Source organism: Hydra vulgaris, chromosome 12, assembly GCF_038396675.1.
Source record: "Hydra vulgaris chromosome 12, alternate assembly HydraT2T_AEP".
NCBI classification, from domain to species: Eukaryota; Metazoa; Cnidaria; class Hydrozoa; order Anthoathecata; family Hydridae; genus Hydra; species Hydra vulgaris.
Genome location: NC_088931.1, coordinates 62,719,477 through 62,746,284, shown reverse-complemented (window position 1 = coordinate 62,746,284; position 26,808 = coordinate 62,719,477). Strand labels below are relative to the sequence as shown.

Genomic DNA, 26,808 nt, shown 5'->3' with positions numbered 1-26,808 from the left:
CAAGCAAAACCTATGCATTGAGTCAAAAAGATTCAACAATTTAAACTGGAAAGAATGTATTAAAATACATCTACGCTATCCTATAATTAGTCATAATAAGTATAAACAAACGTCATCAGCAATGATGATTACCTTTATGCAAATACATCAGTTAGTTAAACTAATTAATAATATAAATTGCACATTCTAACATCAAGGGCAATATCTGTCCGCTTTCTCTATGATATCTTTCGAATTCGACTTTCACTTTAATTTACTTCGTTCTTCTTAAACTGATGGTTTTTTGTGAGCTGAACGTTCACTGTCTTCGCGGGCCCGGGTATGTGGCCTCTATATGGCAACTAGCTGGAGGAGGATAAACCACAATACCCATCTAAGCCATCCTAATAGATTAAGAAGAGGTGCAAAGCTGTTTAACAGATATAATCCGTTTAGCCATTTGGTGTTAAATATAACATGATAAAGTGCAACGCCCTTTCGTCCGTCAAGTACTATCTTATCTGTGACACCAATATATGATTTTTAGAAAAGCGCGACAGAAACTTCCGAAGACCAAAACATATTAAAAACCAACTTTTCAACAAAGGAGACTTCGCATAAACAAAGAGCTATAAAATTTCAATTAATTTTAGGCACGTAAGGGCATCATTTGTTCAACACCTTTTTTTTTGTTTAAAACAAGCATATATGGAAAAGGCTATATACTACTTAAATCGGACCGCATTTAGAGTAACCTATGCCTGCTCGGAGACTACAACGCATAGGAAGAAATCACCAAAATTGAACAAATTCTACGGATTCTATAGACGAAAGTTGTACTATATAAAAAAACCTAATAAACACTGGAAAAAAGAAATCGCGAAGATCTGATACAATTGTTCAAATTATAAAATAACTTACAGATAGTTGAGTGGAACCAATAAAAAGTAATATTAGAAGAGAATTTGCAAAAGAGATCGTTCAGATATAAGTCATTATTTTTTTAAAACAGAATAGTAAAGAAGTAGAATAAACTACCTAATGAGATTAAAACAGCAAAATTGTTGAAATTACGATGATACTACTAATGTTATTGCTAAATTAGAAATTTCTGTTTTCAAGTCTTAAATAACTTTTGTGCAAAACCTTTTTCATAAAAACGAAATACTTAAAATAAATACGAAATACTTTAAATATCTAAAATACGTTAAAAAATTGTTATCGATAAAAAGAACTTTGAAAATATCAATTTTAATATGTATTTTCCGTATATATTAATATAAATAAAATCTTCCACTTTAAAAAATTAATTTGCAATGTTAAATAAAAAGCAATAGCTTCGTTATATTTCCATTATAAAAGATCATAAAACATGAGCCATGACACATAACATAAATGAAAGGTTTTTATTCTTAAATACTTTCAGCAAAGAAAAATCAGAATCATTATACTTAAAAAAAATAAAACAACTTTTAAAATAACAAAAATAACTTATTCAGGCTAAAATTATCAAAATAAAAATCTAAGAAAATTGGTTAAACAAAAAATTAAAATAATTTTTATTATAATACTAAAAAATATATTAAATTTTCTTTTATCATTTTAGTCATAAATATTTATAAGCATACAAGTATTATGAATATTAAAAAATCATAAGTAATCTAAAAAACATAAAATTCTTATTGTACTAATAGAGAGAACTTTATTTTAAAATAAATTTTAACACTTTTATTTACGAATTGAATTACGACGCACAAATTCTAATCGAACTTTATCAGCTGACGGTAACAACTTTTTATTCATATAGTCTAAATGGTCATATTTACTTAACTGAGCAAGTGCTTTGTAAGCTTCTGTCATATTTTCAACACCTTTAATGTGATAAGCAAGACTACTATGAATAAATCTTTTAAAACAAGTATGCAAACAATCAATTTTTTCTTTTTCAAAATGTTCCATTTTTTTATTAAGTTCATCTATTTGTTGGGTAATTACAAAGCTTTCTGAGATATTTTCTTTTACTTTTGTTTTTTCTCCAGTATATTTTTTTAGATAATGTCGAGTTGCATTACAGCCATCAATATTTTCAGAAAGATGTAAAATAACCTTGTTTTGTATCACTTCGGTGTGATCTTTAAGTGCTCTAACTGTGTCATGAAAGTGTTTACATACACCTTTTAAACATCTACTGAACATTGGACTTTCAAAAGCAGCAAGATCATTAAGTGTATTACAAAGATCAATATAACGACTTTCTAGACGATGCATGTCTACTGATATGTTAGTAAAATCTCTAATAAGATTTGCTATAGATTTTTCAGCATTAGCAATTTGATTATGTGATAGTTTGATTTCAAAGTCATTATTATTTCCTCGAAACAAATCAGGTGTTGAAAACGATTTACGCATTGTGAGTACTTTCTAAATAAAAAATATTGCAATATTAAAATCAATAATTCCAATACTCTGTTAAAAACGAAACAGTTTTTATATTATATTAAAAAAGAAAAATTATGTTATTACATAAACAAAAGAAATATGTAACGCTCAATTATAAGGAAAAATTTGAGTAGGAGAGCCAGTAGGCAGGAGATTATGGTAGAAACATAAACTCTGTGTTGATAAGCATTTCTTCTTTAGGCATTTCTTCTTTAGGGAACTAATTAAAGTCAGACTTCCAAATTCTTTTAACAACTTGAAGAAACAAAGTTTCCTTTTGATTGGGAAAATTTTGCCTACTTATCCCGCCAAAGATATAATAATGAAAACAAAATACATCGCCAGCCCAGAATACAAGTGTCATTTAACATTTTTGAATAGAGTTATTTGAGCGAATCCGATAGTTCTTTTCAGTTAGTTCATTATTTCATTTGATACATGTGAACTTTTTTTACAAGACGCTCGAGATTTGTTGTTGAATTACATTAGGTAAATTACTTATTTTTATATATGCTGATTTTTTTGTAGTGTTGTTTAATAAGCAAAGAATTACTTTATTCATTTTTTAATGTTGAATTCTTTATTTTGACGCTTAGTAAATAAATATAATAAGTAATTGCATAGTTTCTTTATTTTTCAATATTTTTTTAATTACAATTATTATTTGTAATCAAAAGAAGTACTAAGTGCATTTATACATTTTTAAAACTTTTAATTAAAAATAAGTGACAAATACAGATTTTTTGCATTTAATAGTTGCTGGCGCCAATAACCCAATACCAATGGTATTAGAGTCTCAGGTTGGTTAAGAAGCATCAAGCCAGTAGCATTTTACAAATGAAATGGTGATTTCACACACTCGTTAAGTCATTTACATTATGCCAAAACTTTCCTCAACTAAAGTCTTGAAACAAATTATGCAGAAAACATTAGGCAGTAATTAATTATTGTAAAAAACATTTTCACTGCAATTGTGAAATAATTTTTTTTAGATTATAAAAAAACCCAGATAGCTAAATAAACTTTTTCTGACTTTCCATTTTAAAAAAATTTTTTATTTAAATTTATTTTATCATAATTAAACTAAATTTATTGTTAAATACTTTATAAATAAAAAATTTATCATTAAATTTAAATTTATTTTATCAAATTTAAATTAAATTTTTTTTAATATTTAAAACGCTCTACTTCACAAATTTTTTTACTGCTAAAATTTCCTAACTATGTTAAGGAAAAAAAAATTTAATAAATTTTATTCAAGTTAGTTCGTTTTACATTCAACTATTTTATTTATATATTTATAGTTTCAAATCAATAATTTTTTTTTATTTCATGACATAAGTGCTAATATAAAAAGGTGCTTAATACACTTATAACAGTATATAAATGCATTGCTGGTGGCACAAAATGGATCAAAAGATATCAAATGTTGATTAGAAATTATACCTGGTTTAAGAGTAAAATGCGATGCTTTTGTTAAAGCTAAAATATTAAAAAAAAAATGTTGATATATATATATATACTTTTTTTTTGACTTTTATGAAGTTCAACCATAACAAATTGTCCCTCATTTAAAAAAAACTAATTTGCGAGAAATCAAGCATAAGATGAATGCTTGATTTTTTTTTCAAACAATCTTTTTTTTCTTTCAAACAACATTTAAATTTCATTGATAATTTTTTTATCAAAATATCATTTAATTTAAAGATAAATTATAAATATTTTAGATAAATACTTAATATTAGTATTAAAAATAATGTTTATGGATTAATCTATTATTATTTTAAGAATAAATTAAGAAATTATATTTTTATAAAATATATTTTTGTTTACTTCAATATATTTGAATTATATGTTTACTTCAATACATTTGATCACCTGACTCAGATTTTTTTTTTTTAAAATAATTATATGAAAGCCTATTCTCTAACAAAAAAACAAGGTCTATTTGTAATATGACAAGTAGTTTTTATTTTATACCCTTTCAATTGTTCATGATCCTAATTCGTTGTTTTACAAACTATCAAGAGTACAGAGTGAAATAATAAGAAACTTTTGTACAAACTTTTATTCACATAAAGCTGAGCAATTTACTTCAAAAACACTGAGCAATTGCTCAGCTTTACGTGAATAAAAATTTGAAGTAAATAGCTTCAATTTTTATTCTCATAAAGCTGAGCAGTTACTGCAAAAATGCTGAGTAAAACCAATTGCTTTTTTTCTTATTCATCCTGTCTAATGCTTAAGTATAAATATACACTATTATATTAAGAAAAACAGGATAAATGTTTCAGTTAAAGATGTTCTGTATTATATTCACTATGTAAACTTAACCCTTTCGCAACTGAGTTAAAATAAGCAATACAATAGTGCATAAAATGACAAATTTGGATCATTAACTATTGAACAGGTATAAAATAAAAACAACTTGTCAGAATATAACAAATGAGACTTTGTTTTTTTCTTGTTAAAAAAAATTTCTTTGTCACATAATCAAAAATATACCATATTTTGATATGAATTAAACAAAATTTTCAAATTTTAAACGAAATAAACAAAAATATATATTTTCTTAATTTATTCTTAAAATAATAAGAGATCAATTCATAAACATTTTTTTAAATATTAAATAAGATCGGCATTTATAGTGGTGATCAAACAAAAAAATTAATCAATAAATTGATATTTTAAAGATATTTAGCTTTTTGTAAGGGCACCCACAAATTGGAAATAAAAAAATATACACATTTGGCTTGAGAAAACATTATATGTATGTTTGCTCATACATAAAATGTTTTTGCTCATACATAAATGTATAATCTTTTTAGGAATAGTCCAAAACAATATGGCAAATTTGAAAACATTTATTAGGATGTAACACAGGTTGTGATGGACAGAAATTACAAACAGTTTTCAAGGGATGTCCTTCGACAGTCAGTTTTTTCTTTGCATAACAAATACAACATCTTTTTTGGTGCCTATCATTATTGCTTTGCTTGGCTGGAGGTAACATTAAAGGAAAGTGTCTGCCAGTAAATTGATCCAAATCCTACACAAGGGTTGTCAGGGATCTCAGGTTTTTAATTTAACCACCTTAACAGCTTCCAATTCTTTAGGTAAGAATTATTAGCCTTTTCTGGGTGATTACTTAAAAAATCTTTCCAGTATCACTTACTTTCAACAGCAATATGTTTTAAAATTGGTTAAATAAGCTTTAAAAAAGTCAAGAGTACTAACTCCTCCTATTCTAACATTTAGATCTTCAGTAGAATAGAATGGAAAAGTGTCATTAGATTTCCTCATTATCAGCATCAACGTGCTCCCATTCTAACTATAATTCAGTTTGATCAGGAACAACACAATCAATGATCTGTTGATGTGATCGACCACCATAAGAACAAGGAAACATAACCCTAATTAGGCCTTGCTTAAGGTGTAGGTTATGACAAGCACATCTATCTAAAGCAACATAATCAAAAGAATGTAGACCACTTACATTTCTACTTTCACCTCTGGTTCTCACACGTTTCTGGGGTTGTGAAACATAAGATTGTTGTTGAGTTTCATAACATTCCTTTTCACTATCAGATTCTATACTTATATCACCAGATAATTCCTCATAAATTTCTTTTTCAGTTTCAGATTCTATGGTCAGGTCACTATCTGGTTTCTCCTCAGATGCAGAAATATGATTGCAGAAATTTTGATTTTTAGGGGTATTTGTGATGGATGGTGATAGTAAAACTAAATTTTGAACTAGTAAATCCTCAGACAAGGGTAGCAGTTTTTCATTTACATAATCTAAAATACTTTTAGAATCACATGAGTCACCAATACCAATATCAATATCGCTATCTCAATATCACTATCATCAAACAAAATATCTCATTTATATCAGTATAACTAGTTCCCTTTTTAGCCATTTTTCAAATTTATTTTTCGACTGATCTATAAATACAAATAACAAATGGTTAGAAGTGTTAACTTTATAAATTATTCCTAGTTCAGATATATATTTCAAGTTTTTCAAAACCCCTATAGATATTAAGAAAAATTCAAAATTATTGATGAACTGCCACTTCACCGCAGTTCACTTGTCATTTAGGTACAGACTTAATGCAGCAAGACGCAGGTCACTGGTCATAAAAGGATTAACTTTGCGTATATAAAAAAATGTCATAAACACCTTCACAATGCAGATAATATGCTTTACTTTTTGTAATAAAAAAAAGAACATATAGAATATGAAATTTAAAATGAAGTAACTAACCAAACTAACTGCAGGCTTGGGCAGGAATGACATGCGATCGAGTGCTTTTGCTGACCATGTAAATGATTTTAGTTTTTGACGACTTGACCACAACTGTTTAGATGATTTTTAAACATTTTAGAAATGTGCTGAAAAAAACGCTAGCTAAACTTCAACTAGGAAAAAAATTAAAAAAAAAAAAAATAATAATGAAAAGATGAAATTCCTTACAAAAAAGAAAATATATAAGCACTAAATTAAAACTAAAAAAACTTGAAGCGAAAATTTCTTTTTGCTACATTTTTAATTAGGATTAAAACAAATTACTTAAAAATTTATCTTTTGAAACGTTGTATTGAAGTTAGGCTTTTACAAATTACTTCTAATGATTGTTTAAAAAAACGCTTTTACAAATTATTTACTACTGATTGTTTAATGATCGTTGAATGAAATTAACTAATGATTTTTTAAAGAATAAACAAATTTAATTTAGATTACTAAAAAGTGTCATATATATTATTTTTAAATTGTATAAACATTTATTATTTCCAAAAAGTTGCAAAAAAAAAAAAAAAAAAAAAAGGTTTGAAAAAATATCGTAGTCTATTTAAAATAGTAATTTTTTAATCATCACATGCTCTGATTATTAGTCAAGTAAAAAATAAAGTTTTAAACAACACTTTCTAAAAATGATGAGGGTGAGGCTTAATTGAATGACAAGTAACACAAGAATGAACTTTAGTAGATGCCCATTATAGTATTTATAGAAAAGAAAAAGAGAAGCAACAGTACAACGATGTGATAATGGTTAGAGGTTGGCTGCAAAGACAGATCCAACTATGTTTACAATACGTTTTTGCACCTTGTCTAAAAGAAAAAGAGCATCATTGGAAGATCCAAAAACAACAAGGAGAAATGCTATGCAACTGTGGAACATAGTTACTATGACCGGTATCGTATGAGTCCTGACAGCTTATAGTAAAATATTATAATTTATTGTATTTTTTTGTTATCTAAGTATCAATATTTTTATTTTATCTCAAGAAAGTTATGTTTTTTGTTTTTTAAGTAATTGCATATTATGTAATGGAATATTTTTCCTCTTTAAAATTATTATTTTGTTTATATATATTGGCCATATTTGCTATATTTTCTTATATATCGGTTGTATTTTATATTATTTATTGAAAACATTTATACTTTTATCACCTTGGTGATTACAACCATGATGGTTTCCATTACATACCTTTTTAGTACCAATTTTTGTCACAAACAACAGCTATAATAATTTAAAAACAGCTCAATTAAAAGAGTTTGTTACAGAAAAATTCCTATATCAAATAGAAAGAGCTAACAAATTTTACATAACTAGGTTTTGTAAACCGTTTCTGTGTCTTCTTTTACTTTTTAAATGATTATAGTTAAAAAAATTTTTTTTTAAACATCTTTCAAGATGTTTAAAAAAAAAAGCTTTCAACAAGGCTGCAAGCAACCACTAATTAGAGTTGGAAGTTACTGGAAGAGAAAAGATGAAGATTGTAGAGCAAGATAACGATTGATAGACGACTTAAAGGATCGCAAATTATATGAATCAGGAAAGCAAGATAAAGGAAGCAAATTCCAAAGAACTGATGTTCGAGGAAAAAAACTAGACAAATAAGAGTTTTTGGAGCACTTAGGAACAGTCGCAGAAAAAGGATGAGACTTAATCGAATGACAAGTAACACGAGATTGAACTTTAGTAGATGGTACAAGAGACACTAGCTCTTTAGAGCAGTGCCCATTACAGTATTGTGGAAAAGAGAAAGAGAAGCAACATTACAACAATGTGATAATGGTTAGAGGTTGGCTGCAAGAGCAGGTCCAACTATGTTTACAATGCGTTTTTGCACCTAGTCTAAAAGAGAAAGGGCATCATTAGAAGATCTGCCCCAGATATAGCAACAGTATTCCATACAAGGCTAGATTTGAGATTTATAGAGATAGAGAATAGAATCCGGAGTAAGAAAGTGTTGAGCTTGATAAAGAGGTGCAACCTTACCAGATGCTAATTTTGCAACGGATTTGATATATGGTTTTCAAGAAAGATCGGAAGTAAGAGTTAATCCTAGAAGATGAAGGGTAGATGACTCATCGAGTACATCATCGTTCATAAATATAGGAAGATTTAAATTATTGCGATAACGATTGGCTGAAAAAAATTGAGTTTTATCTGAATTAAAGTTCACCAGCCACTGTGAGCCCCACGCTGTAGCAGAAGTGAGATACTTTTCAAGCTCAACTTTTATACTATGATTGGAAAGGAAGGGTTCAATAATCTTAAAGATGTTACCATTATTATACATTTTTATTACATATTCAATAATTACAAAATTTAATTATTTAATGTATTTATGTAACAGTTCATGTATATAATAATTTACAAAGCATTTTGCACAGTATAGTAATTTTAAAAAAACATAATATAAATATATTTTTCATTTCAAATTTTAGTTTTTTAAGATTTTTTTTTCCTTAAAGATTTTCTTTTTGTTTGATAATTTGTCTTACAAATTTTCTTTTTATTTTCAGCGCATTTTTAAACGTCTAGAGCTGTTAAAACAAACAAATTGCGTGGTCAAGTTGTAAAGATAAAGTATTTTATGTGTGGTCAGGAATGGCGTTTGATTGCACTTATTTATTTTTAATCGGACATGTCCAGCAAACTTTTTTATTGGACAAATTGTCAGGTACAAAAAAGTTTGTTATTGCAAGCCATGTATATATATATATATATATATATATATATATATATATATATATATATATATATATATATATATATATATATATATATATATATATATATATATATATATATATTAGGGTGTCCCAAAAAAAATATATGCAGAGACCCCCTTAATGTGTTTTATCTAATACAAAAAAACTAGATTTAAAATTTTTTTGAATAAAAAATATTTTAAGGGGTCCCTCAAGACCCTCGAATATTTAATGGGTCCCTAATATTTTTAAAAAAAAATTTTTCAAAAATATGTCAACCTGGTGCTCAAATGAAGCGAAATTATATAAAAATTTCAAAAATAATATAGATTTCAAATATAGAATTGTTATTAAAATTACGTTTTTTAACAAAAAAAACAAAAAAATGCATTTTTTATGTATTTTTATGACAATTTTGATAAATAAGTTAAAATTTTTCCAAATTAAATATTATTTTTCAAATTTTTATATAATTTTGCTTTATTTGAGTACCAGGTTGATATACTTTTAAAAAACTTTTTTTTTGAAAATATTAGGGACCCATTAAATATTCAAGGGTCTTGAGGGACCTCTTTAAATATTTTTTATTCAAAAAAATTTTAAATCTAGTGTTTTTGTATTAGATAGAACACATTAAGGGGGTCTCTGCATATATTTTTTAAAAATGTTGTTTTTGGGACACCGTAATATATATATATATATATATATATATATATATATATATATATATATATATATATATATATATATATATATATATATATATATATATATATATAACACTAACCTTAACCTCAAGTAAAAAAAACACTAACCTTAGTTTTTCTTCTTTCCGTTTCTTTTTCTATAGGATCATCGGGATGAAATTGCTCTGATTCCAACATTACTAATGAATTCCAATAATATTTATATAATATATAAATTATACTCAATGTTATTAGTTCTCTCTAAACCAAAAACCATGTCACAAATATACTTTTACTCTTACTTACTTACAAAGAAATCATATTCATAAAAAGTTTAGCAGATGTAGCTCATAAAAACATTTTCAATAATATAAAAATTTATTAGGCCATGGAAGCCTACAAAACCTCAATAATGAGACATGTGAACCATATATATATTAGCTAGTATGGCTAACTAGTAATAAGACTTATTCATTTTTATATGGATACATTAAATTGAGTAAATAAGTTTGTAATAAAATTCAATTGATTTCTAACAATTTTTATTTCTAAATACAAACATTTTGCACAACATATCAGTTGTTGTAACTGCTTTAAATCACATAACTTTGAATTACATTAAAAAAAAAAACACACACACACACTTTAAAAAAAATCAAGTCAGCTATCTGCAGTTTTTTTACCTTTGTTGACATATACATTAAGTTCGCTTGAGAAAAAATACTTTAAAATAAGTTATTTCATGCCTGAATATGTTCTATATAATAACACTGGATTGAAACAATTGTTGAAAAATTTAGGGATGTCTGGAAAACTACTCCCTATTATTATTATATAACTTCGTTAAAAAAAACCCACCTGGGTCTGGGCTCTCATGAACAAAACTATACAAAATTTTAAAATACTTTTATTCATTTTATAAAAAAAAAAATATTAAAAAATAGAAACAATTATTAAAAATATAAGCAAAAATACCCTTATTTGTTTTTTATTTGAATGAGTTATTTTATGCGCAGTAAGTTTTAATATTTTTAAATTTTAATTTCGGTTTATTTAAGACCCAAGTTGACCATTTATGAAGATTTTTTTGTATATTAGAAACCTTTTCAATAATCAAAAGTATCTTGGCACCAATAAAAAAGATTTTTAAATCCTGTTATTATAAAAAACACATTTAAGAGGTAAAATTTTGCATTAACAAAAATTCTTTATGGGGGCTAGTTTAATAATGTATTACATACATTTACTTCTGCTTTTAATAACAGAAAACGCTTTTTATGGGAACACATTTAACCAACTCACTTGCCACTCCATACTGAATTAAAACAGATGCTTTAAAGGCTTTAAAAGTAACACTTAGTGATCTATATTATAATCATATATAAACACAGTTTTAATAAGTGAAAGGCTATACGATATAGCCTATCTTTTATTAAAATTGTGTTTATATCCAATAGTTTATTAAATAAACAAAAAATATAACAGCTCTATTTAAAGCAAAAAGATTATTGATTTTCAGTGTTAAACAATTCAAATTGTCCTGTTGAATGCCAAACACATTTTAATGTAATATGGAATACTGCTAAAGGATATGAAAAAAGTTTCAAAACTTTACATTGCTCAGGCGAAAGTGTATCTCCCTCTTTGCAGACTGTATATTCTTGAGTGAGTTGAATCACACCCTTTTGAAGAATAACCGGTAAACCAAGGGCTCTCAGTACAGGTTCCATCGTGTACTGAAATGAATTTTCATCAAGAGGTCCTTCTGGTATCGTAACGGTTTGTGTAGCTATATTTCCTGATCGGGCGTAATCAACTTCTGAAAATTTTTCAAACCATTCTTTCACAACTTGTTGTGACTCGTTTGTAAACATGATTCCAACATTACCTACGAGCTCCGATGATATTTTGTGTAGATTTTCTTTATATTCAATTTCTTTAGTTCTTCCTAAACCAAAAGCCATTACTTTGTTTTTTCCATAAAAAAAACGACTCGTTTTCCACTTTTGTCGAACGTCTTTAAGCTTATCGTTCCTCATGTTTTCAACGGAAAATACATAAAGAGATGTATACTCATCACAGCACTTACGAATCTCATCAACAAGACTTTTTTTAGTTTGAAATTCTTTCTTTGTTGTTTTACTTAGAGAAATAACTTTATTTCTTCGAGACTTAGGCATGACAATATTTCAACACGAGGAACACTTGAGATCAACCGTTTGAAAATAGAATTGTTACTAAAAACCAGAAGAAGCCTCAACGGCTGATTAAAGTTGCGAACTTTATTCTTCGAGTTGGAAGCGCGTACAACTTTTTTTTTTGTTATTTAAGTGCTTCAAGAAAGTCCTAACAATCTTATCACAGAGCGTCGCGGAATAGAATTCAATCAGAAAACATTAAAAACGTTCGATAGCAGTGGAGAACAAGTCGGTTTTTTTTATGGAAAAAACATTTTTTTAAATATCCTTTTAAGAGGAGGGGGGGGGGTACAAAATACAAAACGATTTTAAATATAATAATATTTATAATTTTCTGAGCTACTTTGAGTTACTTAATTAGTACTTTTCAGTCTGTTTAATGTTTTGTAATTTCATCCCAATAGTTCCGTGTAAAATTGTATAGATTAACATCGCTATCCTAAACATGATAAATATTCTTCCGATATAAAATACATGCAAAATATTATATATATAATACATATTAATACAATATAATATATTGTAAATGCAAAAATATTATTTTATAAATATACATTCTCATAACGTTAGTGTGGTCTAGTGGATATTGTTTACAGGTTCTTTCTTCCTCGGTTTACTAGCCCGAGGTACACCTCGGGCTAGTAAACCGAGGGTGCTAAGTACACCTCTCGGTATCGATATATAAACTTTTTCTAGTTTGTGCACAAAGGTTGTTTTTTTGTTGCTGCACACTTTTTTGCACTAAATTAAATTCTGATCATATAAAGTCAAAGCGCAGAACGTGCACTGCTAATAGACTGTTACAGCCGTAACAGTCCGTTAACAGGCTGTAACAGTTCGTTAACAGGCTTTAACAACTCCGTTATCGGAGTGTACACATCAACTAAATAAGATTTAGACGGAGGATTTTTTACAATCAACATGTAGATACATTAAATGAGGATTTTGGCTTGGTCAGATACTCTTTTAAATAAAAGAAAGTCTTCTCTAGATTTAGAACTGAAAAAAATTTTTCGTCACAAAATTGAGAAACCTTCCCCCTTCCCCTTGTAACAAATAGTCACAAAATCGCCTACTCCTTCCCCCCCCCCCTTCCTCTTTTAAGTGTGACGTAGTTTATGGACAAACCCTATACAAATTTCACACTCGGTGTTCTTAAGGTGGTACCCCTAGAAAAAAGCTATTTTCTTTTATAGTGATAGCGAATCGTTCTAATATAAATTTTTTAATACTAGAAATAAGTACGAATTTAAAAAGTATAATTTTATAACAAACTGAACTAATTTTATAACAAACTTTAAAAAGTATAATTTTATAACAAACTTTTTTTCTAGGGGAACCACCTTAAAGAGACTTGTTTATTTCTGGTGTTGTTGTTATGTTGAATTATTTTAAAATAATTCTGTAAATTATTATACATTGCCTCTAGACATTTTCAAACAAGTATACATTATTCTTTCTTGACTAGGTGTTCAATTTTTAGTAGAGGAAGATTTGTTGCATTCTTTTGCTTGCTTTTTTTCGGTGAAACACTATTTTTACATTTGCGTATTGGTAAAAAGTAATTGAAATGATCCCGAATGGGTAAGTAAAGGTACATCATACTAATACAAACTTTTCTGGCGGCTTCTTCCCTTATATTTAGTTTGAAGTCGGCTAATAACCTCAGTAGCGTATTAGTTTACTTGTACGAAGATTCAAAATTTATATCTAATGTGAGGGTATTGTCTTTATTATTGCCCAGATAGTTATAAAAGCTCACAAAGTATATTTGTACACTTTTATAATGCAACTTCAGTACATGATTTTTTAGTTTTGCTGGTGTACCAAAAAGCATTGATTCAGTTTTTACTTTACTTAAAGTGGTACATACCCATAAAATCAAAAAATCAGAATAACAAAATGCACAACACTTTACTATTTTTTATTTTATTCAGAACAAAATAATTTGAAAAAATTAAATTAAAAAAATAGTTGATCAAGCCTTTTTGCCTCGATTAATACTAAAAAAAGGGTTATTTTATGACATTTTGTAAACAAAAAATCTGGAAAACTAAAAGAGTTTGAGATTTCAAATTTTTACCAGTTCTTTAAATAGAAATACAGGAGTTGAACCAAAACTAAGTCAATATAAAATACTTCAAAAGATATTGATATTTGTTACTGATTGACATTATTTTGTATAGTAAATGTTCATAAAAAGTGCTATAACATTTTTATTTTTTTGTATCATTCATTAGTTTTGGTTCACCTCCTGCTATTAAAACTAAAGAATGTACTGTTAAAGTTTCAACCTAAAAGCTTATGTGGATCTTGAAATATCATGTTTTAAAGTTAACAAAATCGCTAAAAATTAAATACTGAGAAAAACACAAAAATAAAATTAAACTAACAAAAACATTATGATTTTATTAATATGAGCCTGCTGAATAAGCTAGGATTATGTCATTTTCCTTCTCTTTATCCAGGAATCATTTTCTGATAGCTCTTAATTTTCTTCTCATCTTTATGCCTTTAGTTGATGACTTTCTCTGAATGTTCTTTATGCGGTCTGTATCACTATTTCTAAACACATTTAGCATAAACTTTGAAACTGGCAATCCAAGTACTTGTATTATTGGTGTTAAACCAGATTTACCATCATTAAATTCAATAACGGCAGAGCAAATACCTATTTCAAGAAGTTTTCTAGTTACAAAAATCTCCTTAGGATATTTTTTCCACACCATATTGTTTAAGCATTCGTTTCTATTTTGAGTTTGGCCATGCAAACATTTTAACAACAATGAACCTGTTGTTAAGTCATGTCAAACTGGAATTAATAAATCTTTAATTGCAATTGGAAGGCTGAAGTTTTTTTCATTGGTTTTGTTACCTGTTATTTTGTCAGCCTGCAATAAACACAAGGTATATTTGTTGCGTGGACAAAACTGATGACGAACATTTTCATCAAAAAAGTTTGTATTGTGAAACAATGTTGCCCATATAGATTTTTTCATTAAATAAATGTTTCCAATATTTTGCCTAACAGCCCCACCAAAATAATTTTGAAGAGTATTGATAGCTTTTTCAGTCTACTTATTCATGAGACACCTTTTCCATCAGATAACTTTTTATTTTTATGAGTTATACAAATATTTCTGCAACGAGTACCTACGCCTTTTTGAATGTGTCCAATACATTCCAGCTTGGTAATTAAAATCTTTTTATAGGGTTTAGATAATTGTACTTGATTAAATGATGTAGAGTCGCCATCACCAATGTATTCGGTATACATAAGATTATTTTCAGATATGGAACGAGAAAACATTTTAACAGCCCCAATAGCTTCTATGGAAGCAGAGCTACCTGCATGATTTGCCTGGCAAACATGATTGAGTTTCCAGTTCACATATTGAGGAGATTGTTTTTTATGCTTTCACATCGCACAACTATGACACTTTTTTGAAAGGACGTCATAATCTAAACACTTTCCGTTATTAGCTGAAATGATAGAGACAATACCATTTAGCGAGGTGTGTTCTCTCTTCTTTTATGAACTGCCAACAGAAACTGTACAAGTCATTGTTTCATCACTTTTCTGTTTTCTAAGTTTTGCAGTTTCCATGACTGCTTTGGTCATAGATGCTTTACAAACACTAGTATATATACCATGCAAAACATTAATAATACTTTTATAGGCTTTTAAAGAAATAGGTGGTGGCATATTTAATAATGATGTAAAAAATTTAATGGCTCTATGTCCTCCACCAATTTCTCTAAATGCTATCACCATTTGAACATTGGTTGCAAATAATTTATTGCTACTACAGTGTCCGACAAAAAAAAAGCTTAGATAGACATGCAAGAGAACTCAACTAAATTTCTACAACTGATATAGAAAAAAATAAACAAAAAATTTTTATTTGGTGCATTGATTCTTTGATAGAAAAAAAACAAGAAAAAAATGACGAAAATTTGAGAATTTTTATTGAAATAACGAAATAGACCAAACTAATACTTTGTGGTGAAGCCACGGCTTTTGATCACTGCCTTGCACCGACGAGGCATACTCTCAACAAGTGATTGTAAGAGTTCCCCAGAAATGTTCTTCCATTGATTTTGAAGAATTTGAAACAACTCTTCTTCATTTTTTGGAGCTCTTGTCTTGATTCCATGATCCAATATACTCCAGAGATCCTCGATAGGGTTCAGATCAGGACTTTGAGCTGGCCAAGAAAGAACCACTAATTTTTTGTTCTTCAAATAATTTTTCACATTGTTTGCCGTATGTTTCGGGTCATTATCTTGCTGAAAGAACCAACTTTTATCTTTAAAGAGCTCATTTGCACTAGGTATCAGTTGATCAATTAAGATTTGTTTGTACATTTTACTGTCCATAATACCAGGAATTTTATACAAACGACCAACACCCAATGAAGTAAAACATCCCCATACATTCACTTTTTTATCGTGCTTTACTGTTGGCTGTGTTACTAAGGGATCGTAACGTTCATTATGTAACCGCCAAAGACGCGACCGTCCACTGAAGCACAAACAAAATGGTGACTCATCATTCCATAAAACATTTTTCCATTGTTTGATGGTCCAATTTTGATATTGCTTTGCCCATTGAAGTCTTTTTTTCCGGTTACTTTCAGAAATAACTGGTTTTTTAACACTTCAGTAAGATTTAAGTTTCCCAATAGAATGGATCCTTCGAAGAACCGCCCGTTCGTAAACATCCAGTTTAAAATTTCTCTTTATTTCAGCCGCTGTTATCTTTCTATTCTTTCGAACCTCTCTTATAATTAATCTGTCCTCTCTGGCAGTTGTTTTACGCCTTCTTCCACTCCCTTCTTTGCGCTTAAAACTTCCCGTCAAATAATACTTGAACAAAAATCTTCGAATTGTAGTGCACCATCGATTCAATTTTTTTCCAATTTCATGGTCAGTGTATCCACTTTCATGCCATGCCACAATTTGGCCCTTTTCAAACTCAGTGAGTTGTTTTCTTATCTTTTTTTGAGTTGTCTGGCGCATTGTTCGACTTGGGTGCTTTGATAGAGAAAGCGACAATTGAAGCAAGAAAAATAATTTAGAATTACGTTTTCGCTCACAATAAATATTTTTTTTCACAACTCGCCAAAAATTTGTCCGGAATTCGACATGTCAAGCTCTAATTGACAAATAATAAAATGACGTAAACATGTGGTTGTAGTTTGCCCAAAGATATTTCTAAAATATTAAAGATACACTATTGAAATGAATTATTTCTTCCTGAAATAGTATTAGAAAATATATAAATTGTAAAGAATATTTGATCATTAATATAACTTTACTGATCATTAATATAACTTTAAAATCAAGTCAGAGGATAGTTGCTAAGGGCGTTGCTATGTCAGAAAAAATAACATGTCTTAAAAAAGGTGCTTATGTCTTTATTTATATTAAGAATGTTGAAAAAATAACTTCAAAAATGCATTCCTCGTAAAATTTTACGTCTAATATGAATATAATAATTTTTTTCAAAATTTCAATAAACTAAGGGTATGTACCACCTTAAACTAATAACAAGTTCATTGGTAGCAAAATATTGTAAAATAATGAGTTTATTTTGTAAGAATTCAATCATCAGCACAAGGAAGATTACTCGACATTATTTTAAATACAGATCGTGTTTTTTTTATTTTCATTTCAAAATATTTAACTTTTTTATACCTAAATGGTTATATTTACTCTATAACTGAAAAAAAAATTTCTAAAAATATTGGTTTAGTATGAGTTTAATCATGCTTAGTATACCAGTTACCCAGCAAACCAGTGATTTGTTTATTTACAAAATTCCAGAGTTTGTTCGTGTAATTTATTCCAAAATTTTGCTCCAGTACTTTGTTTCAGCAATTTTTTTTATTGATATGTTCCATTTTTTATTAATCTGTTTCAGTTTTTAAAGTCAAGTCAGGGTAAGGATCATCATGATTAACCTGCTAAATATTCTCACCTTTGGCAGATGCTAGGAACTTAAATTGACATACCTTATTTTATTTCGTGATTTGGAACTTTGTTCTTTAAATATTTTTTTTTCATTAGTTTAAAAAAAATCAAAATGATTATTTTAGTTAGAAAAAATTTTAGATTTCCCTTTTTACATACACCCTGAGTGAAATTTTTGTCAAGTTTTATTGTTTAATTATCATCAGGAGGCAAAATTAGTTAGTAACAACAAGTATACATTTAAATATATTAATGGACATCCCCAACTTTATTACACTAGACTTCGTATTATTTTATTAACTTGTATTTTGATGATAAGTAGGTAGAGAAAAAGTTTCAAATATGGAAAGTTCGGACTCCCCTTTTAACAAATACCCTGTTTTATTTATGTTTTACCAAATTTTATTAAACATAAAATATGGCCGTTGATTAGCTTAAAATGTTGATTAATTCACAAGTTTATATAGCATTTCAAGGAAAAAGTTAGTTTGTTGGAGAAAAATATCATTTCCTTTAAAGTTAGGCAACCAATTATCATATATCAATTATCATATATCTACGCCCTATGTTTTCAAAGAGATTTTATAAGTTATAAAAAAATAATAAATAATTAAATGATTTTTCTGCCCAATCATTACGTTTTTTTAGTACTAAAAATTCCAGTATAGACAGAAAGAAAATTTTGTTTATTTAGTGTTTTAATAAAAGCTGTTACTGATTTTTTTTTGGATGTTATGAAATGTGAAATCGTGGCATGGATACTTTACAAAAATTTTTTATTTCTGTGGTTTTCTGTCTCAAAGTATGTTTTTAAATATCAATAAAACATTTAATCGTGCAACCTCTACCACTGCTTCTTCTACTTAAGTTGAAGTGAAGGACCCGCCATTGAGGGGGAGAGGATCATAATTTTTTTTGAACTTACCCAAAAAGTTTCCTGTAAACGCCCCTAATAGACTGCTTATTTTCAGAGAAACAAGCGGAGCGTGGTATTGCAAGAGACATTACGGGGATCATACTCAGAATATCTTGCTTACAGAATTTCTTGCTTTTTGTTCTTTATTGTTTTTTCTTTAAAATTTCTCTAAGCTTGTACTAAAAAATGAAATTTTAAAATTAGACAAATAATTTTGTTGATTTTTCGAAATGAAAATCTAATTCCATTATTCTTACTTTTTTATATTGTTATTATTTATATTGATATTATTTACTTTCTTGATTTAATGTAAATATTTATGCAAGCTTTAACCTTTTTATTATATTAGAGATGTACAAAGTATTTTTAACTATTTTATATTATTTTTTACTTGTAAAGCCCACATAAGGGCTGTATAAAAAGATTGTGGTCACTTGAGTCATCCGTATCTTCTTTGAGCCCAAACCTGTTTTTTATAAATCCGCATAATCATTCCACCTAATGTGGTATACTCTTCAAATAAATACGAGCATAAATAGATGTGGTTATCTTAGGGGGCATTCATGTAAAACACATTATCTTGCCTTTTAAAATAAAACTATTTTATTTTATTATGAAAGTCGCCAGATTATTTCATGACGTCACACATTTTTAATTTAAGTGGTTTTTTTAGTGAAAATTTAAGTTTTGATATTTTAGTGCATTTTCAAAAAAAAAAGTGTTTGGCTTAGAAAGTATGATACATTTAAACCATTTTTCAACATGTATAATATGGGATCTCTTCAACTAGTATGACAAGGTATTAATTTAATTATTATTTCAACAAAGAAATAATAATAATAAGGTAATCGCGTAGCTATATTACATTTACGCGTAAAAAAAAGTATGTCCTATTATATAACAAATTTTACAGACTTATCAATTCTTTATTGTCAACCCATAAGTTGAACGAATCAGGATATCCATACGAATAACTTTTTCAATCCAAAATATGTTTTGATCAGTTTTTCGCATTTCTTGTTCATAATTGTACCTTGTATTTCTTCATCATTATCGTCAGTTATTTTATACGTTGGTGGATCTGTGGCCTGAATCTGTGACACAGTAAAAACCTTTTCAGTCCATCTCGGTGTGTATCCTTTTTCAAACGCTGTCTTCTTTTTAGTTATCCTGAATCTATCACTAATTGAAAACTTTGGTTTTACGGACGCTGATCGTGCATTTCCATTTAGATTTAACCAAACAATATTTTTATTCTTTTTATCGTTCGGTGCAACTGGTGTCATTTTAATTAAAGAATGTCTTGTGTTGTTGTATTTATTTACCATTTCATCTAAAACGTCGATATATTTTTTAGTAGAATTAGCTGAAAAGTACTTAAACATTTTCTCTTTCATTGTTCTATTCCAACGTTCAACTACACAACACTTTACTTCATTTTCAGTTGAATATAACTTAACACCCAGCGCTTTAACGTGCTTATTATAAAATTTAAGCTTTTATTAACCCATATTTTATCACACCTTCTTTCTTTAAAGATTTTATTTAAAGCATTAGAAACATCAACTCCAGTTTTACTCTTCAATGGAACAATATATCTGTGCTTTGAAAAACATCTATTACCATTAATAAGAATTTTATACCGTCATTGAATTTGGAAAAAGATTGTATGTCTACTAAATCAGCAGCCCATAATTGAGTCGAATTTCTTGGTGCTGCATCCTTCTTCGCCTATTCGTAAAAGAGATTCAAAACAATCACGTGATAGTTTATTTCTCCAATTCGATTTTACTTTGTTAATGCGGGAAAACATACGTTCCACTTTAGCGTTTGTAAATGGACAAAGTAAAAGCAACTCGAATACGTCTAACACATTTCTGCATTCAGCAATAACTATATCTGATGTAAATATTTTTTCTACGTTTTCAACTAGTATTAACTTAACAAATTATTTAGATTGGAAATATATAACTTTTTAAAACAATCCACTCAATAAAATTTCATCAGTTTTACACCTCCCATTTTTTAGGAGGTTTTTAAAATGTGAAACCACTTCTGCTATCTATTTATCACCAAATGTAATCATAGGGTTCATTGGCCAAAAAAGAATGTTCAAAAGAAAAATTAAATTACAGAATAAAGGAGATACCTTAAAGTCTTTGAAACGTAAATCCATACAAGTTGTGAAACTATTCATTATATCAGTATAAATGTGTTGCACCGATGTATTAGTTTTATTAAAATTTTCCAAAGGAATGTTCTGGTAAATAAAATTGCCATCTTTTTTGACTATACTTTCAATTAATTTTTTGTGGTCTGTTAAAATAGTTTGCTCTGTTGAAATATTGCCTAACGAACTATTTAAGATAACTTTAAGTTTTTCCATTGTCCAATTAAATTGCTGCACCCTGCTGACAGCTTTTACAGGATCATGTAAATTTTGCTGGAAGCCAACACTCAAGCGTCTCAACGGTGCAAGAACATCTAGATAAACAGATAAATGTATTACAAAAGATGTATTTTTCCAAACTTTTAAAAAACCGTTTTAATTCGGCTTTTTTCGACGGCTGACAATCTGTTTGGCTAAGAGACTTTATATGAGAAATATATGCACCTTAATTATCTAAAGCTATTTTTATTGCATTCCACTTATGATCCAGCCAACGAGTACCGTATGATTTTGCTGGTTTAGGAACGGATTTTTCCCAAGCTTCTGATAAAAATTTCAATTCTCGTAAACCTGTAAAGTGTAATTATATTTAATGATTGTTTTAAAGCTAACGATTGATTTGCGTTACTTGTAAATAATTGCATATGCACAGTGGTGGCCAAAAGTCCTGGAACATCATATTTTATGTTATGAAATCAATATATTTGTGTGAAAAATAATTTATTAGTAAATTTTTTTATTTTTTTCAATAAAATAAGTGTTTATAACAATTTTAAAGATGATAGGTACATGCACATACATGATAAAAGTTCAATATTTAATGGAAGCATAGTTATTGTCAATTACCATTTGGATACGTTTTGGCATGCTGTTAACAAGTTTTGTACAATAGTCTGGTGTAATTTCATGGATCCACACTGATTTGATTGGTTCAACTAAATCATTATAGGATCTAGGCTTTTTGGCAGCAACTTTTACTTTCATAATATGCCAACAATTTTCAATAACATTAAGATCTGTTGATGACCCAGGCCAATTTTCAAGGGTTTGAATTCCTTCATCAGCAAACCACTTCTTTACAATTTTGGCTGTGTGGCATGGTGCACCATCCTGTTGGAAATACGTGCAATTCAAGATCTGCATGAAAGGTGGCAACTTCTCCTTCATAACATCCAAATAGACTTTGCTGTTTATTGTGGTATTCTTGGGCATTATCCATAATGGCCCACGTTCTTTGGCAGAAATAGCACCCCAAACCATACAAGACACAGGAGCCTTGACACTGCTAACTGTATATTTTGGCATATATCCACATATTTTTGGTCTTTTTACAAAGTTGTTTGTAACATTAAATTGTTTAATACATGTTTCATCAGAAAAAATAACTTTAGACCAATTTTCTCCAGTCCAATTTTTGTAGCGCTGACAAAATGTTTTTCGATCTTTTAGGTTTTTTAATGATGACAAAGGTTTTTTTGCAGGCTTGCATGCCTTCATTTTGAAATCAACCAAAAGCCTTCTTCTAACTGTTCCGTCACTTACTTTTTTCTCAATAAAAATTTCTTTTGAAATCTCGTGTGCAGATAGCCGTGGATTTGCATGGCTGATCCGGCCAATAAGTTTGTCAGTTCTTGAGGTGGTTGCTCTGGGCCTGCCTGATCTCATCTTTGAAGTAAAATTTAATTGGGGCTCTTCTTTATGCCTTTTTAAAGTTCTACTTACAGTTGATAATGAACAACCAAGCTTTTCAGATATTTCTCTTTGAACTAAACCTTGTTCATATAATGCAGCAATAATTCCTCTTTTTTTAGGTGAAAGTTCTGGCATAATATAGCTGATAAATTGCTTATGAATAATAAAAAACGATAATAAATTGCGCAATATACAAATATGTAACTATAAACATATTGCTATGTAAAAACAAAAGCATCAAACTTTCAAAATTTATACTTTAGATCAAAAATAAATTTTTTTGGTCTTTAAATGTTTTGTTCCAAGACTTTTGGCCACCACTGTACATTGACGAATTTGTATATAATATAAAGACGTAATTGTAAATATCAAGAGAATTAGTTTGTATATAAATTATGTTGAATTCTATTAAGATAGATGAGGCGTTTTACGCTCATCTTAAAAAAGTTCATTTTGATGTGATACAACAAAACCTTTGGGCGATTGTTTATAAAGACTATGTAACTTAAGTTTTCACAATTTGAAAATGCAGTACATTTTTCAAAAGCATCTTCAAATGTAAGCTCGAGACAATGGTTAAAACAATGTATTACTTGAAGCCATGGAGATTTTTTTTTAATAATGCTCCTAAACCTGAATGAACACCAAGATTTACGCTAGCTCCGTCTACGTTTAACCCTAAGAGTTTTTTAGTCATGTTATTTATTCCAACTCTTGCAAATACTTGTTCTAGACAGATTTGTAAACCACAGGCATAACCATTGTCAGGGCTTTCAACCGACAAAAGTTTAACGCATGGACTGCCCTAAAATAAAAACAACACATATACTAGTTCCTGTTCGAGTGTAGCAATATCACAACTGCCATCACTTAAAATTAAGTAATATCTTGACTTTATAAAATCATCTCTGAAAGAATCTTTAGCAATTTTTCCGATGTATTTTGTAAATATACCAGCAGCTCGATTTGTTGAGTATATATTACTAAGATCAACGCCGTTTTTTTTTAATTAGCTAAAGCAAATCAGGGAAATCGGAAAATGGACGTTCTTTTTTTGCCAAGTAATAAACTACATTTAATTTCTTCTAAGTGAGTCGCGATCTTTTTCACCCATTTCTCGTAGCCCTTTTTTAATATCGGTGTTTTTATTTATATATTCTTTAAAACCTTCCGCACACGTTTTACTGCGATATTCGATAATATATGCTTTCTTATGTTGTTTACTGTTGCAATGACTTCTTACGCTGTTTTTTTTTAATTGACGGAGTTCTAGGGCAAATCCACAAAACAGAAAATTTTTTAATGTTTTCAATACGAGCTTCATATTGCTTGCAAATCAAGCAGCGTAATCTTACAACATCATTTCCCTCGATATAATACTCACACTTTAAATTAAATTCTTTTTCCCATTTCAAAACAGTATCTAATTTAAAATGGTTATCTTTAGTTTTTGGTAAGATAAATGATGCCATGTTTTTAAATATTTAGTTCACTTGATCTACAACGCTTTCAATTTAATATATTTTAAACCTTTAATTCTAAAAAATTTTAGGCCTTTTCAATTTGCTCAAAATGATTGTAAATTGTAACGCTATTTTGCAAATTGAAGCCAGTAACGCTATTTTGCAAATTGAAGTTTTTCCACTCTAATTTGTAAAGTTTCACGTTTCTAAAAAAACGCGCCTAAATTTTAAAATTAACCAATAAAAATTATAACAGTTTAAGTTCCGTACCGCTAGTATCAATCTTTTCGTATATTTGTAAACACTTGAGAAGTTCGTCGGATGAAGTTGGTGGTTTGATGTAGCCTCGATCATCAAAGCTACATACATAACTATTAACTGCATCAAAGTTTGATGTGGTTGATATTTAATGTACTTTATTTAACTTACTTATATTTCCTTAAATTTTTGTCATATAACATTAAGTATTTGAATCCTGTATTTGCTTTTTCTTTTCCTGTATTTGTATTTACCTTGTTATGTCTTCTTTTTCTTTCGGCGTTTCCCGTTTAGGAGTCGCTACAGCGGATCAAACTCCTCCATCTAGCCCTGTCATGAGTGTCCTCCACTGACACACCAGCCACTCTCATATCCTCCACCACTGCATCCATAAACCTCCTCTTAGGTCTACCTCTCCTCCTCTTACCTGGAAGTTCCATCCCCAAAACCTTCCTGCTAATATAGCTCTCCTGTCTCCTCTGTACATGTCCAAACCATATCAATCTCGATTCTCTAACTTTATCTCCAAAATATGCTACATGTGCTGATCCTCTAATAAACTTATTTCTGATCATATCCTTCTTCGTCACTCCAAATGAGAATCTTAACATCTTCATCTCAGACACCTCTATCTCCCTCACTTGTCTCTTTGTCAGTGCCACTGTCTCCAGTCCATACAACATAGCAGGTCTCACTACTGTCCTATAGATCTTACCCTTCATTCTAGCCGACACCCTTTTATCACAGATCACACCAGACACTTGGTGCCATCCACACCACCCTGCCTGCACTCTCGTCTTTACCTCTCTTTCACTTCCTCCATTACTCTGTACCCTCAACCCTAAGTAGGTATACTCGTCGACCTTCACCAAATCAACTCCTTGTATCTGAACCTGTCCACCGTCTGCCCTCTCATTCACACACATGTACTCTGTTTTACTCCTGCTCATTTTCATTCCCCTGCTTTCCAAAGCACACCTCTATCTTTCCAAGTTTTCCTCTACTTGCTCCCTACTCTCTCAATAGATCACAATTTCATCAGCAAACATCATAGTCCAAGGGGACTCCTGTCTAACTTCGTCCGTCAGTCTGTCCATCACAATTGCGAACAGGAAGGGACTCAGGGCTGATCCCTGATGTAGTCCTATCTCCACTTTAAACCTGTCTGTCATTCCTACTGCACATCTCACTGCTGTCATACTGTTCTCATACATATCCTGCATCACCCTCACACACCTTTCTGCTACTCCTGATCTCCTCATACAATACCAAAGCTACAGTCTCGGAACTCTATCATAAGCTTTCTCTAAGTCCACAAACACACAATGTAACTCCTTCTGTCCTTCCCGACACTTCTCCATTAACACTCTCAGAGCAAACATAGTATCTGTGGTGCACTTAGCTGGCATGAAACCATACTGCTGCTCACAGATCTCTACTTTTCCTCTAAGCCGAGCTTCCACTACTCTTTATTCTTCCACTACTCCTTATTCTTGAAAATTGGCACCATTATGCTATGTCTCCACTCCTCAGGCATCTTCTGACCTTCCGAGATTTTGTTAAATAACCCTGTCAAGAACTCCACTGCTATCTCTCCCAAACATTTCCATGCCTCCACTGAAATATCATCCGGCCCAACTGCCTTACCACACTTCATTCTCCGAATTTCAGCCCTTACTTCCTCCTTGCTCACCTGGGGAATCTCCTGATTCACAACCTCTGTCTCTTCTAACCTTCCTTCCCAATCATTCTCTTGATTCATCAGTTTCTCAAAATACTCCTTCCATCTTCCCAAGACACTCTCCTCACTAGACAACACATTTCCATCTTTATCCTTAACCATCCTAACCTGCAGCACATCCTGCTCATCACGGTTTCTCTGTCTGGCCAATCTGTACAGATCCTTTTCCCCTTCCTTAGTGTTCAACTTCTCATACAGATTACTATATGCCTTTTCTTTAGCTTCGCACAGCTCTCTTTGTCTTGCCACACATCTCCTTGTACTTCTGTCTACTTTCTTCA

At 29.5% G+C, this 26,808-nt stretch overlaps 2 protein-coding genes across 5 annotated transcripts; both read right to left on the bottom strand.

The window, feature by feature from the left end:
• Positions 1–1,224: 1,224 nt before the first annotated feature.
• Positions 1,225–10,380, bottom strand: LOC101238782 (CBY1-interacting BAR domain-containing protein 1). 4 transcript variants are annotated; one of them, XM_065814030.1, is made up of 3 exons: positions 10,243–10,380; positions 6,689–6,781; positions 1,225–2,400 (listed from the first exon to the last, which is right to left on the bottom strand). In XM_065814030.1, exons 1-3 carry the CDS (start codon positions 10,309–10,311, stop codon positions 1,708–1,710), a joined length of 855 nt encoding a protein of 284 aa, XP_065670102.1. In that variant the 5' UTR covers positions 10,312–10,380; the 3' UTR covers positions 1,225–1,707. The 4 variants fall into 4 exon arrangements, with proteins under 4 accessions (XP_065670102.1, XP_065670104.1, XP_065670105.1 ...); XM_065814032.1 differs by having other exon boundaries at positions 6,689–6,843; positions 10,243–10,376; XM_065814033.1 differs by having other exon boundaries at positions 6,689–6,816; positions 10,243–10,376.
• A 1,223-nt stretch (positions 10,381–11,603) lies between these two features.
• LOC100213679 (mRNA turnover protein 4 homolog) lies at positions 11,604–12,357 on the bottom strand. The gene has a single exon (XM_065814029.1). The coding sequence runs from the start codon at positions 12,291–12,293 to the stop codon at positions 11,619–11,621; it is 675 nt and encodes a 224-aa protein (XP_065670101.1). The 5' UTR covers positions 12,294–12,357; the 3' UTR covers positions 11,604–11,618.
• Between the last annotated feature and the right edge of the window lie 14,451 nt (positions 12,358–26,808).